Source organism: Condylura cristata, unplaced genomic scaffold (assembly GCF_000260355.1).
Source record: "Condylura cristata isolate star-nosed mole 26May11 unplaced genomic scaffold, ConCri1.0 scaffold00032, whole genome shotgun sequence".
NCBI lineage: Eukaryota > Metazoa > Chordata > Mammalia > Eulipotyphla > Talpidae > Condylura > Condylura cristata.
In genome coordinates this window covers 4,060,678-4,078,822 of record NW_004567133.1, presented here as the reverse complement: position 1 = coordinate 4,078,822, position 18,145 = coordinate 4,060,678, and the positions used below count along the sequence as shown (strand labels likewise).

The following is an 18,145-nucleotide window of genomic DNA, read 5'->3' as shown; positions in this document are numbered from 1 at the left end:
GCAGAGGCCGAGGCCCAAGCACTGGAGTCTGGCCACCTAGGGGGTGGGGGACAGTCAGGGCCAGGCCTTCTTGTGGTCACAGCTCTACTCCTTTCAGGGTGGCCTTGAGAAAGGTATTTAACCCTTCTGTGCCTGTTTATAAACAGCTTAGTAACAAAGCCTTCCTCTAAATTATGTGAAGATGAAAAAAGCGAATGGGCCAGAGGGACAATGCTGAGACCTCCGGCCGGGCCGAGAGTCGTGCCTGAGCCAGAGAAGGGGTGACGGAAGGGGTGGCATGTTTCATCACTGGTGGGTGTGGGGGCTGGTGTTGGCGTGGGGACATTGAAGGAGTTAGCAGGGAGATCCTGAAGGGAGGGAGAAGAGGAAGGGCTGGAAGACTGGGAAGCGATGGCCAGGCAGCGGCGGGACAAAGCAGAGCTGAATGCTTGGCCATGGTTATTTCATGACAGCAGGTGCCAAAATCAACTTTTTGGACAAGATGGCCAGTCTATGGTGGGGTCATGGAGCTCATCACGGCTGAATATATCTCTGCCCTTACTTGTTTTCCCACAAGCAGTAAGGAATCTGCAAAGGTCTAAGCTTTGCTAATGCTGGGCTTCCGCTCAGCAAGTAGGAGAGTGTGAGGACATCTGTGGACTCAAAGCTGAAGGGAGGTGTGGGGAGGCCAGAGGTGGCACAGGAATCCTTGCTCCTGGAACTGTGTCCTAGCAGGCAGGAGGTGGGGCCTACCCGGTAACCCCAGCAGGCTGGAGAGTGTCTGCAGGAGAGGAGTGGAGAAGGGCTACCAGAGGCTGGCACTGAGATCACCAAGACAAGACAGGAACACTGACAAGAGGTGAGATTACGTGCAAGATCCCACAAAGAGAAAGCTCTAGCTGCAGCCTGCTCTCACCTTCAGAGTGCAGAGGGCTCCTACTGTGGGACCCCGGACTCAAAAATAACTTTAGACTAATAGGCTGAGGATTTTATTCTACCTCCTGCCAAAAAACTGTTTTTAGAAGAGATTCTCACACAAAATGCTCTACATTTTAGTTTAATTTAAAGATATTCACTGGGGCCCTCCTTGGTGACATAAGGGGTAAAATGCAGTAACGTGAAACTGTCCACAGCCACTGTAGCCTGAGTTCCATCCCTGGCCAGGGAGCTGACCCTCATGGCCCAGCAGACCTCTCCCGTCTTAACTGCTCCCCTCAGCAGTGTAATTCATCAATCCGCTGGTTCTGCTCCCCACTCTGTCTCTAGTGAATCCTCTCACTCCCTGTACCTCTGGCCTGTACTCCAGTTCTTGTATGCATAAATAAATATTTTTTTTCTGAGTTTAAAAAATATTCAATTTTGATATAAAATTAATGTGGTTGGTTATTCTAGTTGATGTGCAATTCTATTACTACATTTATATCATTTTCTGTCAATAGCATTAGACAACAAATAATGTATGTTGCCTTTGCTGTCAATTTTTTTTATAATGGTTTATAAATATATATATTTTTTTAAATAAAGGTATTCACTATATTTAGGGGGCTAAGAAATGTGGGTCCCAAGTTTGGGAGAAAGACCCAGCTTCTTTCCATCTATACCAGCACATCTGTGTGAGAGCGACAGAGTCACTCCCAGTTGTGAGCAGCCAGCCCTTAAAACAAGGAGAGCCCTCTTCACTGTTTCTAAAGTTTTCCAATTAAACACCATCCTAAAGACTATCCTATGACTGTTTTCAGAGGGGTAGCACTCCCACCTACGTGAGCATGTCATCACTCACACCTCACAGCCAGGAGTGGTGACCTGAGCTGCTCTCCTGTATAACCAGAGCCCTAACTCAAGAGGAAACTGAAGGCTACTTTTACTCACAAACACAGATGTCCTGCTAACATTTGAAAGCGCATGTGTTTATAATGTAAAATCCTTATTCACAGCTAAGAATATTTAATTTAGAAACTTCTAAGTCAGCTTTTTAGAAAGCATCTGGTGCTTTAAGTGGTCTCTAGACACAAGCTGTGTAGCTAATGAAAATAAGTTACGACTGTTCTCGTAATTGAAAGAAAATTAATTTGTGACTGTGACAAGGGAATTATTTTGGTGGGGAAGACAAAGTCAGAATCCCAGTCTGCCTCCTTCAGGTCACGCCAACCCCTGCCCCAATGCCCCATCTGCACAACTGCTGGAGACCTAGATGAGAAGCAACCTGTGCAGCCCTGGGCACAGGGCAGGCAGTGGCAGGTGAGCCTGTGGCCCCAATACTGTGGACTGCGCTGTCAGACACCTCCCAAGTCCCATAGCACTGGGTGACCCCTACAACCCTAGTAAGACAAGCACCATCCTCCAGGAAACAGTGTAGCTCCTTGACAGCAAAAAGATTTGTAAAATGGGACATGGAAGGTGTGTATGAGCTAGAGTAAATGAAACAGGCATGCAAAGGTTAACAGTGGGAAAAACTGTCCAAGAAGACTTCCAGATGCCTTTGTAAGCTGGTTTCCCTCAACACCTTAAACACTTCTGGACGAGGAACTGCAAATGACGGGTTTTCTGGCTCAGCTTTCTCCCTTCTTGTAAGCAGAAGGGCAGATCCAGTCAAGGGCACAGTGAATCCCAAGACATCTGACTTACCTTGAAGTTTGGCTGGGCGAAGCACCGGGCGACTGCAATCATGGAGGCAGTCAATGGGCCAGAGACACCAATAGTGGTCAGAAATTCTGAAATGTTGGGTGTGAGGCGGAAAGGAACAGGACGGTTGGCATCTAAGTCTCCAGTTGCGTCGTTTATATCAAATCGAAAGTAGGCAACATTCAATTTGCCTGTGTCCTAAATTTCAAAGGAAGACATTTTAGCAACTTAAAGCAGCTGAAAGCAGATGTATAAAGGAGAGGGTCTGGCTGTTCACACAAAAATTACCTGAGCGATCTGCAGCATCTCCGGGTTGAGTCTATTTAAGTGCAAAACGAATTCTGCAAAGCCAATCAGTGCCAGCTGGATGGTGAACATCTTCCGGAAGGTCCAGTAGTCTGTGGCGTTGGGGAAGGTGTGCAGGGCCCACTCTTTAAGCATGCTGCGTGGCACCATGTTGCTCTGAACTTCCTTGAGGATGTCGCGAAGGACCTGAAATGATATACCACTCTAAGCCTCCCAAATAATTCACTTTTTCTTCTTTAAAAGGGAACTCTCGGCCCTCCCTGGTGGTGCAATGGGTTAGGCCTCCGCACTGTAAGCTGGCCACAGCCGCTTCAGTGTGAATTCGATCCCCGGCCACAGAGGTGATCCACATGGCCGGGCAGACCTCTCCTGTCTCGCCTGCTGCTCCCCTCAGCATTGTACTTCGTCGATCTGCCTGTTCTGCTCCCCACTGTCTCTGGTGAATCCTCTCACTGCCCCTGCACCTCTGGCCTGTACCCCAGTTCTGTATGCAGAAATAAATCTTTTTTTAAAAAAAAACACACTGGCAAAATTATCAAAATAAACCTTCTAGAACCTTCTGGAAATTAAACAAAGGCTTGCAACAACTTGAGGGGGAGGGGCGCTGCACTGTTTTAAGGGTAGTATCCAATTCCGAAATGTACATTTTTAATGGATTTATTTTCTGTCATTTGAGTTATATTGCAATAAAAAGAGTTTAAAAAAAAGGTGTAAGGATGAAGGGACAGAGTTAACGAAACAAATGAGGGAACAAAGACAAAGGAGGCATGGAGCAGGCTTTGTTTGATTACTGTCAGCCTGTCGACATGGCCCAGCAGGACTCTAGAACTATAAGCTGGATCAATCATCGCTTCTTCAATCACACACTTTATTTATCACACAGCAGGGAAAATCCCGCTGTAAGCACCTATCTGCGTAACGAGGCCCTTGGTGAACAACCAGGACTCCTGCAGTGGGCAGCTCTCCCCAGGTCATTGAAACAGCCGGAGTCAATGTGTTTTTGAGTTCACCACTTTTTTATTTTAGAAAGTACATATGGTAGAGACTTGTGTTCTCTAGCATCCAGCCACAAGCCAGGTGACTTGCATTAAGTGGAGAACCAGACTCACATGGCTTAGATCAGGTCTGATTGCTAAATAAGCTTACCACAAAATTATTTTTTTAATTCTAATTTCTGGGTTTCTTTGTGTCTAGGTAATAGATAAACCCTTTCCAAAGCTGAAAGTCTACCCCTTTGTTCTACACAACAAATGGTCTGTAGCAAATGTCACTGCATCTAATTTCTACCATCTCACAGTCTCTGAATACTCCTGCTACTTTCCTAATAAGCACATGTGGTGGCTCACATGTGTGCTTGACTCATACCTGGTGGCTGGCCTGGGTCCCTCGAGCCTGCACCGTGGCCAATCTGTCATAATACCGGGAGATGGGGTTGTCATGCTCAATGCCTTTCTTGGCACAGCGCTGCTTGTAGATCTCCACCAGGGAGAGAGAGGAGGGATTGTCTTCCACAAGGCGCATCTGTGGGGATACTGCCACAACTCGTGGTACTGAGGAGAAAGAGTGAGAGAAATGGGGGTCAAACTGAGAGAATAACTACAGGTCAGCACTTGACTTCACCGTTAGGAATGTCCAAGGAGTAGAGACAATTCAGCCTTCTAGAGCAGATGTGTGTATGAAGTGAAGAATTCTCTGGTCAGTAACACGCCACTGACTCAACATGTGGCACAAAGCTCAACCTACTGCATGACAGAGCCTGTCAATCAACCTGTGTTTCAGACACAGATGAAGAGAAATCCTTTAGAAGGCAATCCTGTAAAATAAGAGGTTTTGAAGACTGCTGACCTTCCAAAGTCATGCATTCCACCCCAGGAAGGCTGCATGAGTTCCAGGAAGATTAAGAAACCAACTTAAAGTCTGACGTGTTATTAGCACAAGTCAAGGGCCTTCCACTTGGTTGTGGTTTTGCCAGTGTGGACTGGTCCCGTGGAAGTGAGCACAGACCAGCACCACCTTTTCCAAGCTCTCTTCAAAATACTAGTCCTGCAGGAGCAGCTGAAGAACCAGAGAGGCCCTTCTAGGAGCCAAGCACACCCTCTATGCTGGGCCTCTCATTCTTAGGCCTTCCCTGGTGCAACTCATGCATCCTCAGATGCCAGTGTGAGCCGCTTGTGTGCCCTCTGCCTGCCGCTCCTGTACCTGTGAAAAATAAGTGTCTCTTTGTGGTTTCCTTCCTCTTCTCCAAACACGGGTTCAGCAGGCGGAGCAGCTGCAGCACACGCTCCTCCCTCCGCGACTCAGTCAGGCAGGCATCGTTCATGACTAGGTAGGGGTAGATCTTGCCATTGTGTCCACGGATGTATAGTCTCCTGGCGGCAGTGTTGTGCTTCTGCACAATTTCTACCCTGGGCATAAACCTACCAAAATAACAATGAAAGAGCAATTCCTTGACTCTCAACAACCCACCCTTCTTGAGAAGAAAATGGAACTTCATAAAAACAGCAGTCAGAATTGGTAGGAAAAGCAGACTGTCGTTACCACAACCGCTTATTAAATTATTTCTACCCCATGAATAGAAGAACAGTATCTTATAAGAGAATAAATCCTAGCAAAGAAAACAAAAGGTGGGAGAAGCTGGAGTGTCAACATAATCATGTCCTGGGGCCCAGTTTTAGTAACCAAAAAGGCCATTCTCCAGGCCCTAAGGGTTGCAGTGGCCAAGCTGGAAGAGATGGGGTCTGAGTGTTAGTCAGGACACTTAGTCACACTAAGTGTGTATGTGTCAGTCAGGTCCAGTTCTGTCACACTGGAAAGTGAGGGACGAATGTGGGGACTGGCCTGCACCCTCTTCATCATGGCTTGGGGGTGCTGTGCTGAAAGAACTGGTCAGATCTGGAGGAAGGGAAAATCCAATTCTGGATGTGAGAAGCTGCAGAGCTGTGTCTGACCAGGGGTCAGAGGGCAAGAGGGCCTCGCGCTGCTTGCCTGGAAGTACATCAGCACTCATGTGCAGGGGCAGGCGCACTCACTCACCGAGCAATCTTGATATAATAATGTGTTGGCTTTGGCATAAGAAATTCCCCAGGGATTTCTACTTCGGCTGTCTGTGCTGAGAAATTGCTCAAAAAACGGCACTTTTCTTCTATGAGGAAGAATTTTGGAAGTTGCTTGGTTTTAGCCTCCAGGATTTTGATCCACTTTTTCAATTTAGAAATTAGATTATGTAGTTTCATGGATCCTGGAACACTGAAGTCAAAATCTTCAAAATAAAATAGATCACGAAAAGCATTTTTAATCATCTGGATAACTTCTAAGTCACTACAAACAAATCACTGCTCAGCCACATCCCAGCTAGCACACAGGCAACTCCCACATCTGGAAATTGGTGGTTCAAATGCCCTCTCTACTTTTTAAAGTGCAAGTTAAAGCCGGGGAGAGCAGAAGCTTCAGCGCTGGCTGGCAGGGGGGCGGGACAGAAACCGCTGCAGCATCTGCAGTCACAGCAGGCTCCTGTCAGGAAAGGACGAGGCCTGTTCATGTGGAGTCACAGAGCTCTGTGAAGGGGCCTGGCACTCATGGCGCCAACGACATTGCTGCTGCTGAGAATAAACGCCATGAGGACAAAATACGGCCCTGTGTCTAGTGCCAACTCAGCATAAACCTGAAGCTAAAGGAGAAAAGGGAATGTATCGAGGATGCTAAACGTATGTGTCAACTTATTAGAAGGAATTAAGGCAAAAAATAAAATGACAAAAGTAGGAAACATGCATTTGTCATTTATGCCATTAAAAATAACCTAAATAATCTATTTCTCAGATTTTATTTAGAGTAAAATGTAAATTGAAAATCCCGCCTTTAAAAAAAAATCTCAATTCCTATCAGATTAGCACCACTGGTGGGAGGGACTCATCCCAACTGGCCAGACGGGGAAGGTCAGGATAAAGCCAACCATTTCTGTTGGAAACACAGGCCGTGGGAACTACAAGCATGGCTCCCTGTAACCTGCTTCTGCTGACACAGCACCACCAGCTCACCTGATGCAGTGGTAATGAAAACGAGTGCATACAAACAGATGTTAAAGACTGAGGGCAATCAGCAAGAGGGACTTTACCTAGGTAAGGGGAGAACAAAGCAGACTCACCAGTTGTAAACTGGCCCTTCAGCTTCTGGAAGACCGGGTCCTGGGCGGTGGCCTGTGCCCGCCTGGCTAGAGACTCAGAGGCTGCACTGGAGAACATAGTCGAGACGTTGGACACATTCTCCAAGCCCACCCCAAAAGTGCTCACCAACTTCTTGACAAAATTGAGTGTGTGGGGGGTAATTTTGGCATCAGACACAGCTCCACTTTTCTCAAATGCAACAGAGTAACATTTTGCCAGGCCCTGTTGAAGTTGCCTGAGAACCTAGAGGGAAGCAAGCAGAGATAATTCACATGAGGTCTCAATGCTGACAAAATGCCTTTGTCCAGCAAGTCCCTGTCCCTGCCGCTTCCAAGGCTACTTCTCTGGGCGCTGGGCTAGTGTAGCAGGTATAAACTCAGAATGAATGGAATGCTCTGTGCCCCACACTGGAAGTTTCATTTTTGGCAATGAGAGGGTATACTAGAACTTAAAACAAAGACCATTTTTGGTCATACACATACTCTTCTGATGATTAACTATGGAAAAAAACTTATTTTCAAATAGCCTTAGTGTTAATAGCACACAAAACAACACCATTAAATTGGCCTGGCTGCTGACAAGATCACTGAAGAACCAGCCCCAACTTGTGCAGTTTCCTGAGCCTCAGTCCTGCTCACACCCTCTACTGGTGCTAGCAACTGGTGGTTTTTAAATGACTGTATCCACAAGTGAGCCAAGTAAACATTTTAAGGTCAGAAATAACTTTCGCAATTTCACTTTCTTCTGAACTCTATTTCCAATATGTAAGCCTAGTGTGCAGATAACTATTTGCTTTTTCTACTGCTCAATCAACACTAACCAATATTTAAAAACACCAGGCAGCTTATCTAAGCATAACATATCTGCAAAAGCATGCAAAATAATACATTGCATCCACAAGAAGCCAGCATTTCCAAGTTATATCCAAATACCTCTTCGTGCCAGTTTTCTCTGAACCAGACCATCTGATCGACGATGCCTTCCAGAGAAGACAGAAGGGTTGGGTGGAGTTCCCGCTGCATGTGCATGATTCGGCTGCAGCGCCACATGGGTGCTGTTGCTCTTATGGGCCCTGGATCTGATGCAGAATGGGACTGGTTACCCACTGAACTTGGCTGCTGTTGTCCAGAATCTGAGAGCAACACACACAACGCCAATGTCAGCGCAAAACTGACCAATGTGAGAGCTCATGCTCTAGAGGACCCACCGGCCAGAGGAACTCTGGTTCCTGCCGTGTGTTACACATCACGAGGCCCTGTCCCCTGGGACTGCATGGGAGGTTATCTTGGTTCTGTGGAGAGATGCGCTGTGGAACTCAACTACAGAGAGTGTGACGGTCTACAACCTGGCTTCAAATGGTTCAGTGAAATGGAAAAGCATTCATGTTGGCAGAGACGGCAACATGGCAGCCTCCTAGCTGGAGAATCAAAGTGAGGGTGTGCAAGTGTTCTTAGTACTCTCCCTTTTTAACATTTAATACTTGAAAAAAATTTTTTATAATATAATCTTTGTATACTATAGCTCACAGAATTGTGAAGAGGTTAAGGAGTAAGTCTATTATTTCTCCTAGGAAAAGTCAGATCACTTGTATAAAATGCTAATTTTGAAAAACACAAAGCATCTACTGTATAAGAAATATGCTGCCAATTTTTAATTTTCAGCTCACTTAGAACACAAAAATCTGAACTTTTAGATGAACACAACATGAATCTAGCTAGGCAGACCTCAAGGTCAGAGCTGAAATTACTACACAATTCCTAACCCACCCAGGTCATAAGTGGGCAATGCCTAGTGGATGAAGTCACCGTCTCACAAAAACTATCTCGAAGCATGACGTGTGGGTGTTAAAACTTTATTTACAAAGCACCACACTTAGTGGGTAACTGAAACTGTTACATAAGTCGTTTTTATATATTAGGATTATATGTAGTAAGACTGAATATGGGTATGTGATCATAAGAATATGCTGAATTCTTCTGACAGCTGAAGATAGTCCACATAAGCCTAGTAACATACACAGTAACTGACATTTATACTGCTTGCAGGAGGCACTTATGCATCCTGCCTAGGGAGGCAAATTAAATTTTTTAATTACCTACAGCTAACAGTTTCATATACTTCTTTGATTTAATTAATAACCTGTTTTTTAATCACGGGGAAGGAGAACTATCACTAGGAGACTTGGGTTTTGCCTTCTGATCCCAAAGTGTCCTTACACTGTTAAAGAAAACAATGGCCACATACTGGAGTGACCATGAAAGTAGAGTCTCACAGCAGTTGGGACATGAACGCCCCTGGAATGAACCCTTCATGATCTAGCCAGTTTCCCCCAAAGACACGTACCACTCTTGTAGCGTTCCCGCTGCTCTATTTTCAGAGTCAGGTATAGGGTCCGGATGGGAAAGTAGACTGCTTGGGGATACACTCGTCCAACCTGCTCAGAGACATGAGGAATGAAGAGCACTGTTCACCACGTATTTCTGCATGAAGACAACTTGGACTGAAAATAACTGATGTTACTCCTACGTGGCTTGCAGGTGAACCAAAAAAAAAACAAATATTACACCACTGATGCTGCACATGAAGCAGATTGACAGAAGGTAAAACATCTAGTTTAGCTTCGCATGATTTAAGAATGATCAGCACAGTGCACTTCATCAATTCTGCCTTGGTACTACTTTTGACTGAGAAACCACACTTGCATTTGATTCAGTAAATCTGAGGGAGGCAAAATACATTAAGTCTTTGGATCTAAGGCAAATAGAAAAACACAAAATGATCCAGTCAGTCTTGATAGTAGGCATAATTCACTGAGGACTATGAAGTGATTCTAACTAAAAACTAGGTTAATCAGCAAAAAATTTTTCTCCACACAACTTAAAATTTTCTACTGAAGACAAGAACACCAGTTTTACTAAATTAAACTTCCAAACTACTGAGAAGGTATCAAGTCATTCAGACCCTTCAGAATGTTCCTATCAAAAGAAAAGGAGTAATATCTAACTTAGCCACAGGGTAGCTAGCTAATGTACTTTAATGAATGACAAGTAAGAATGACTTTTCCATCTTGACAGCTAAAACTCCACGCAAAATGTTGGTATCCAGGAACATAAGCCAAGGAAAAATATAAAACCATTTTGCTGTACAAAATGGTTGATACACCACATATAAACAGCAATTTAACCAGCTAGGCAAAACAATGAGCATCATGTTTCTAAAGTGTTATCAATGATGAAATGTTACCTGTCTTTTATTTAAAAAAAAAGGTACAGGCAAGGGTACTGTACTCAGATTCTACTGTTTGGGTCATTCTTCCGTGCCCCAGTCCTTTTAAGGAGAGGTTTATACTGGTACATTCTTTTTTTTTTTTTTTAAGATTATTTATTTATGCATACAGAGCTGGGGTACAGGCTAGAGGTGCAGGGGTGGTGAGGATTCACCAGAGATAAGAGTAGGGAGCAGAAAAGGCAGATCGATGAAGTACACTGCTGAGGGGAGCAGAGGGCGGGTTAGGAGAGGTCTGTCACACCATGTGGATCACCTCCGGGTCGGGGATTGAACTTGCACTGAAGCAGCTGCGGCTCGCTTGCAGGGCTGCGTCCTAACCCGCTGCGCCACCAGGGAAGGCCCTCTGGCACCATTCTTAAGGTTTTATAGGATCCCAATCTGTCTACTCCCAACCCCATCCCCAGGCAACTTCTGCCTCTAATCTTCACAGCTTAACAACTACACAGAGCAACAGTCACAATTATGGTAAGATTTAGTCTTAAAGGAAACCAAAAAGAGCTCCTAATACATGACAAGAAATCAGCTGTAATATGCCAATTATATGCACCTCTCACATGTGCATCTAGGAGCAATACTTTACAATAAGAAAATAAGTATTTTTACTGCATCATGTTCAAGCAAAGACATTACTTCTAACACAGTCATACTGTAGTTGATTAATTTCAGCCCTGATATATTTTTTAATCACTTTTAATTGGGCTTTATATAGTGATAGCTGTGTACATCTTCCCATCTCTTTGACTTACTTTTAATGCTTTCAGGATTCACATTTTCTTTCTGCATAAAAGGGTATGAAATGAAGGCATATTTATTTTGGCGAACAAAAAATCATCCTGTTATTCCTACCTGGCTAATAAGGTTCAAAAGAAGCTTTCCTTCGGAACCAACCAGGCAGGTGAGCAGCTGTGGGATCCAGGCCAGCCACTGGATGGGAGGTACGCCAATGCAGTACTTGTCAACAGCATCTGCCAAAGTATTTTTGTCATCATCGAAACTCAAAAGCCACAGCACCTACGTAGACACAATGAAAAATTCTCCAGTTGAATAAAACTTCTGAGACCCCTTAATCAAATAACCTTTCCCCAATATTAAAACACTATATAAAGTAGGTTTACTGGCAATACAGCAAGAAAGTTATATGAGGACCAACAGTAATGCTAAACTTAACATATATATTTACAGATAACACTTAAAATTTGAATACAGTTTTTAATCTAGATTTATCTTTAATGCCAATTACTAAGTGATCCAATCTGCTTGTTAGTGGTGGCCAGTGATGCCTAAGTGGTTATAGGTAATGGCAAGAGTCTGCCACCTGCTACACTTGGTGATTTCACCAAAATCACAAAGTGGTCTTTCACAAAAATTACAGCTAGAAGTAAATTTGAAATCAGATATTTAGGGAATTTCCTTGTATTACTATAGCTGAATTGTTCTTTTTAACTACTAGGTGTTGATTAACATTTCAAATTATAACAAAGAAATTCTGAAAATTTTATACATTTAGTGGGCAAAACAGAAAAGTACCTTTTCTTTAAGTTCCCTGCAAGAATTAACTCTGAGTTTTATTTGTTTCTTGGGAGGACTAAGGAGCAACCTTGAGAAAGAAGCTTAATCTCAAACACCTGTTGTGCTGCATATGATAACTGTGACCTTAAGCCAGTGCTATATGGAGTGAGGTGGAACAAGGCTGGCGAGCACACCTCACCCTGAAGTGTCTGCAGAAACCACGTAATTCGATGACATGGCACTGACCAGCTGTGATTGTATGCACTGTTTCCTCAGTAGACTCTACGCAGGTAAATTCTGGCAAGACTGTCACCAGTCTATAGGAATCTCTGTTCAGTGTGAGATCCCACAGTAGACACTGAACTTGATACCTAAAGTCCAGATTCGAGGCTTGGTTTTGACACAAGTCTTAGGACCCCAAATGTGTTAAGTTCACCTCCTCAGCTGTAAAACGAATTATGAACTTCAAATGTTCATGAAATAACATTTCACACACAACATGAATTAACATATAGTTGAATTCTGTCCAAACCTGAAGGCTACCAGAATACTTCTGGTCTCACCTTGGCTAAGTATTTCCTTGATTTGCTCTCATTCTGATGCCGGCAAGCGTGCAAGTAACAGGTGATAGCAGATACCCCAAGGTGCAGCTGCCGTTCCTTCACAAAGATGTTCTCTAGGTAGTCACCCCACATCGCCCACGCTTTCACCAGCACATCGTGCATTTGCACAGCTGCAGAAAAGGCTTTGTTTGCTTCTTCAGATCTGCAAGGACACAATATACTTCATTCCTTTTTACTGGTCAATACTACTGTACATATGCACATTTGCTTTATCCATTCATTTTAGTTATTTCGACATTTTGATATTTGTTAAGGTGATGCTTGGAACATTCATAAACAAGCACCTGTTTATGCAATTGTTTTTAATTCTTTTGGAGAGGAACTGCTAAATTCTGTTTAATTTTTTGAGGAACTGCCAAACTGTTTCCAACAATGGCTACACCTTACTATCATACCAACAATGCACAAGACATCATAAAACTAAACTCGTCTCTTATGACTATACAAGCAAGTAAACTCAATAATATACCAGAAAATCACCTCCAGCAGCATATTAAAAGATTATACATCATGACCAAGAGGGATTTATCCCAGCAATGCAAGGTTGAGGTTCAGCACACAAAACCAACCCATGGAATAAACCACATAAACAGAAAAGAAAGGAAATTCATAATCTTAACTCAACAATATTCAATGCCCTTTCAAGAGAAAAACATGCAATAAGCTAGGAATGGTGGGAAACTATCTCCACATAGTAAAGGTCACCTACGAAAAGCCCATAGTTAATATCATACTCAGTGGTGACGGACTGTGGGAAAAAAAATCGGACTTCATCAAAATGATAGATTTGTACATTAAGACTATTATCAAAAAAGTGTAATGAGGGGCCTACCTGCAAGGGGTTAAAATGCAGCACTATGAAGCTATTCACAGCAACAATAGCACAAGTTCGATCCCCAGCTAGGTGACCCACACAGCACAGCAGACATCTCCTGTCTCGCACACCGCTCCCCTCAGCAATGTATCTCAGTCCATCTACTTAGTATCCTGCTCCCCACTCTGTCTCTGGTCCACCTGCATCTCTAGCCTGTACCCTAGTTTTTCTATGCATAAATAAATCTTTTTTTTACAAAAGTGAAGAGACAATATAGAATATGGGAAAATATTTATAAATGACATATCTGAAAGAGACTTATACCCAGATTCAGAGTAAAAAGTCAAATAACCCAATTTTAAAAATAGGCCTTCTCTGGTGGTGCAGCAGGTTAAAGCACAGCACAAAGAAGCTAAAGTCACTTCAGCATGAGTTCGATCCCTGGCCCAGAAGTGACCCACATGGCGTGGCAGACCTCTCCTGACCCACCCACTGCTCCTCTCAGCAGTGTACTTTGTCAGTCGGCCTGTTCTGCTCCCCACTCTGTCTCTGGTGAATCCTCTCATCGTCCCTGCCCATCTGGCCTGTACCCCAGTTCTGTATGCATAAATAAATCTTTAAGAAAAAAATAGGCAAAATAACTGAGTAGACATTTTTATAGAGCATAAGCAAATGACACATAAGCACATAAAAGACACTAACATATTATTTGAAAAATGCAAATCAAAACCAAAATGACATACCACTTCATCATACTAAAAAGGTGGCTATATACAGAAAAATAATAAAAACAAGTGCTGGCAAGGGTGTGGACAAACTGAGACCCACCAACACTACTGGTGCAGCCACTATGGAAAACTGTCAGGAAGTTTCTCAAATTTTTGAGCCAAGAGTTACCACATGACCCTCCTAGGAACATACCCAAGAGAAATGAAAGCATGCTCACATAAAGCCTTGTACATGAACATTGACAGCTGAGTTATTCAGTTTTCCCAAAATGGGACCAACTCAAATGTATATCAACACTTAAATGTCTACCAACTGTTGAATGGTTTAATAAAATGTGTGACTACGCAATGAACTACTTTTCAGCTACAAGAAGGAATGAAGTATCGACACTTGCTATAAACCTTGAAAATATGTTAAGTGAAAGGAGCTGGACACAAAAGACCACACTGTACATGACTATACAAAATGTTCTGACAAGCAAATATAAGCTGGAAAGCAGAGCAGGAGGGAGAATGGGAGGGAGAACAAGGAGTGATAACTAACAGGTATGGGGTTTCTTTTGAGATGAAGGAAATGTTCTAGAATTGGTCGTACAAAATTATGAATATATGAAAACTCACTTAAATGTACACTTCAAATAGTATATTTTATGTCAAGTGATTTTAAAATACTAAAGTTAAAATTCATACTCACAAAATCACTTCCTTATTTAAGAATAAACTATAAATCTAACACCAATGTATTAAAAATGAAAAGTGGGCTTTAAAGCTGTGTGTGTGTGTGTGTGTGCACACATGGCAATAGGCAGCATCTAAAAAGCATAACTTGTCTGTATACTTTTTTTTGTTTTTTTTTTATTAAAAAGTTTATTTTTACATCATTTTGCACATTTTTTTTCATCTCAATTGTAATCCCCACGGGTTTCCCAACACCAAATCACCCCTGTGCCACCACCATAGTCCCGTGCATTCCCCCCCCCCGCCCCGTTTTTGATCCCATTCCCCACTCCACCCCCACAGAATGTCTCTGGTCTATGGTTGTTCATTATTTTTGTTATTTTCTCGCCTGGTCCATTATACTCCTGCTATGAGTGAAACCATCCGGTATTTTTCTTTCTCTTTCTGGCTTATCTCACTAAGCATGATCTTTTCCACCTCCATCCAAGTTGCTGCAAAAGACATGTGTTTCTCTTTTTTGGTTGCTGAGTAATATTCCATTGTATATATGTACCACATCTTTCTAATCCAGTCATCTATTTTTGGGCATTTGGGCTGCTTCCATGTTTTTCCAATTGTAAATAAAGCAGCAATAAACATGGGGGTACAAGTATCTTTTTTAATCAGTGTTTTTGTGTCTTTTGGGTAGATACCTAGGAGTGGGATTGCTGGGTCATAGGGAAGCTCCATGTTTAGCAGTTTGAGGAACCTCCAAACAGTTTTCCATAGTGGTTGTACTAGTTTGCATTCCCACCAGCAATGCAGGAGAGTTCCTTTTTCTCCACATCCTCGCTAACATTTGTTGTTGCTAGTTGTTTGAAGATGTGCCATTCTCACTGGGGTGAGGTGGTATCTCATTGTGGTTTTAATTTGCATCTCCCTTATTTGTCTGTATACTTTTTATAAAATCTCATTTGTTCATTTTTCTAAAAATGGGTTCTACAACCCTTCTCAGTAATGAGTCACCCAATAATAAATGTGTTAGGCTTTGTGAGCCACATATTTTCTGTCACACTTCTTTACTCTGTGACTACCACATAAATGCAAAGACGTGTGGGTGTGTTTCAATGCAGCATTTATACAACCTATTCATTGGTTGGATTTGGATTTCCTGGCTTCAAAACAAGAATCATCTCCATTAAAGGAATTAACTATTCCAAAATGGCATGCTGAGACAGTGGGGCAAGAATCCATGTTATCAACAGTTCTGTGTTCAGGCAACTTGCTTTTAAAGTCTTTTAGGAGCTACACATCAAACTATCTTCTCAGTCTTTTGCAACTTAACTGTCTTCACAGAGTTGTAATATCTGACATTGTCACACCTGACAAGTAACATTAATTCATAGCCCTTTCTAGCTTAAACTTCACTATCAGTGTCAAGTAACTTCAATAATTAAGTTTTTATCCTACCCTTATTTAATATACATACTTGTTGATCTGAGCCAGGAACATCCCCTTCAATGCATAAAATTCAGCTGTCATCTCTTTTGTAAAATATTTTAAATTTGTAGATTCAATAACTTCAAGGCCCTGTTTCAAAAGGAATAAAAAACAAGACTGTCTAGAAAGTAATATACAAACTTCATTAAAATATTTATCCAGAAGAGGTAATAACTCCTACAGGTCATTAATGAGTGTACCTGAAATTGACAACAAACTTGCCTATGTTTGTTGACTGACACAGTATTTCAATTAAATCACTAATTTATTGAATCACTAATTTAAAATACTGTCCCCAAAGCTTCTAGGTTTAGTCAGTTTCACTTTTTTTTTTTAAGTATTCTTCTGGCCAAAGACAAAATTTACCTACTACCCTTATACTTCTGCAGTTTTAATTTCTATTCCTTAAATACATAAAATATATGGCAAAACAGAAACCACAAAGTGTCATTCAAATACTCAAATGGTTTCCTTTCATTTCTTGTTTTGGCAGGAAATGTTCCTTCTACTAAGGATGTGCTCAAGTAAGTTCTAATCTTCCTTCCTACGACCTAAACCAGAAGATCTCCATCTTCACTGGCTCTGAAGCTCAAGCAAGGGCAGCCACTGGGTCTTGCTGGCACTTTACCTGCATACATTCATTCTTCCCCATGACTCCTGCCAGTTGCAGGTAACATTTGACTTGCTGTCGGATCTTCTGGAAGCAATCCACGATAGGAACAGTTGGGATAGTATGAATACGACTTAATATATCCAGAGCTACATTGACCAATCCTTGTTTTCGGGCAATTTTTCCATATTGAATGATTGCTGAAGCTGATGCATGAACGCCAAGCATGGCATTATTTGAGCTTGGATCATGCTGAGAACTATTTTCATATGCCGTTACAATGGCTAGAGAGCAAAGAAATGAGTTATCAGTGTATGTCATACATTACTGAAAGTGTTTTACGATAAGATGTAAATAAAAAATGAAATACACAAACACATGGCTTATGAAAACAGGAAGCTTTGTGATAAACCCTCAACCCTTGTATTGCACATCAAAATTAAAATTTAAAAGTACTAATTATGGAATTGAGTGTTACCATCTTGGCTAACTATATCAAGATTTTCCTAAACAAATAGGTGTCTAACAGGTTGAGGGGATCAGGAGGATTGGGAAAGGTCACACAAAGTCACCTTGAAGATTTTTCTGGGGGGAAGAGGAAGTGCTGCAAAGCAGTAAGTGCACAGCCCAGAGCTCTAATCCCATGAGGGTCTGTGCCCCTCATGCAACAGGAAGCGACTAGCAATCCTTGGTTCTGCTGTAGCTAGGAAAACCTAATGGGTGCATGTATGTAGTGGGGAGACATCTTTCCATCTTCATCTTTCACAGCTTCCTCTTTACCCCTGCCATATCAACCACTACCTACCATACCAGTTAAAAACAAAAACAAAAACACAAACATTTGGTTAAAAAAAAAAACAAAAAACAAAACAAAACCAAGACATGAAACCAGAACAGTGGGTGTCTAGAAAATTACATGATGAATGCATGCCGGACCAGGTAGGTTTACCCTGGTAATGATGTTGCCTCCACATGAAGACGCTGCTCCAGTGGGACAAGTCGTCAGACACAATGGGCAGCCTGTTCCTCCAGGTCTTCACCACTGTCTTCATGTCGTGCAGGCTGTTGTTCCTTCCCAAGTTGGTCGGCTGTAAGCCTGCATTTATTTGTGCAGCTTCCTGAAGTTCAATGATTTGTTGGGCTGCCTAAATGGGACCGGTGTGAAGTATTCCACAGAAAGTATTGTATTAAAAGACCAAGTGAGGAAAACAAAGCCAGAGTCAATCAGGAATTTAGTTACTACAAGGATGTCATGATTCAAGATTACCAAGGAAGCACTCCAACTTAGACACTTAGACGTATTAACACTGTCTTAAACACTATTCTCATGATTTTCAAACACTATTCTC

At 42.4% G+C, this 18,145-nt stretch overlaps 1 protein-coding gene across 1 annotated transcript in view; it reads right to left on the bottom strand.

Annotated features, from left to right (window-relative positions):
• TRRAP (transformation/transcription domain-associated protein) overlaps positions 1 to 18,145 on the bottom strand; it is a 104,426-nt gene that overhangs the window by 1,658 nt on the left and 84,623 nt on the right. Inside the window, exons 58-70 of the mRNA XM_004691944.2 lie at positions 17,746 to 17,941; positions 16,815 to 17,080; positions 16,176 to 16,276; positions 12,428 to 12,629; positions 11,202 to 11,366; positions 9,411 to 9,501; positions 8,000 to 8,145; positions 7,049 to 7,310; positions 5,941 to 6,166; positions 5,107 to 5,324; positions 4,273 to 4,457; positions 2,890 to 3,093; positions 2,605 to 2,799 (exon numbers count right to left, since the gene is read on the bottom strand). Of these exons, the coding sequence (XP_004692001.1) occupies positions 2,605 to 2,799; positions 2,890 to 3,093; positions 4,273 to 4,457; positions 5,107 to 5,324; positions 5,941 to 6,166; positions 7,049 to 7,310; positions 8,000 to 8,145; positions 9,411 to 9,501; positions 11,202 to 11,366; positions 12,428 to 12,629; positions 16,176 to 16,276; positions 16,815 to 17,080; positions 17,746 to 17,941 (2,457 nt within the window). The remainder of the gene's footprint in view (positions 1 to 2,604; positions 2,800 to 2,889; positions 3,094 to 4,272; positions 4,458 to 5,106; positions 5,325 to 5,940; positions 6,167 to 7,048; positions 7,311 to 7,999; positions 8,146 to 9,410; positions 9,502 to 11,201; positions 11,367 to 12,427; positions 12,630 to 16,175; positions 16,277 to 16,814; positions 17,081 to 17,745; positions 17,942 to 18,145) is intronic.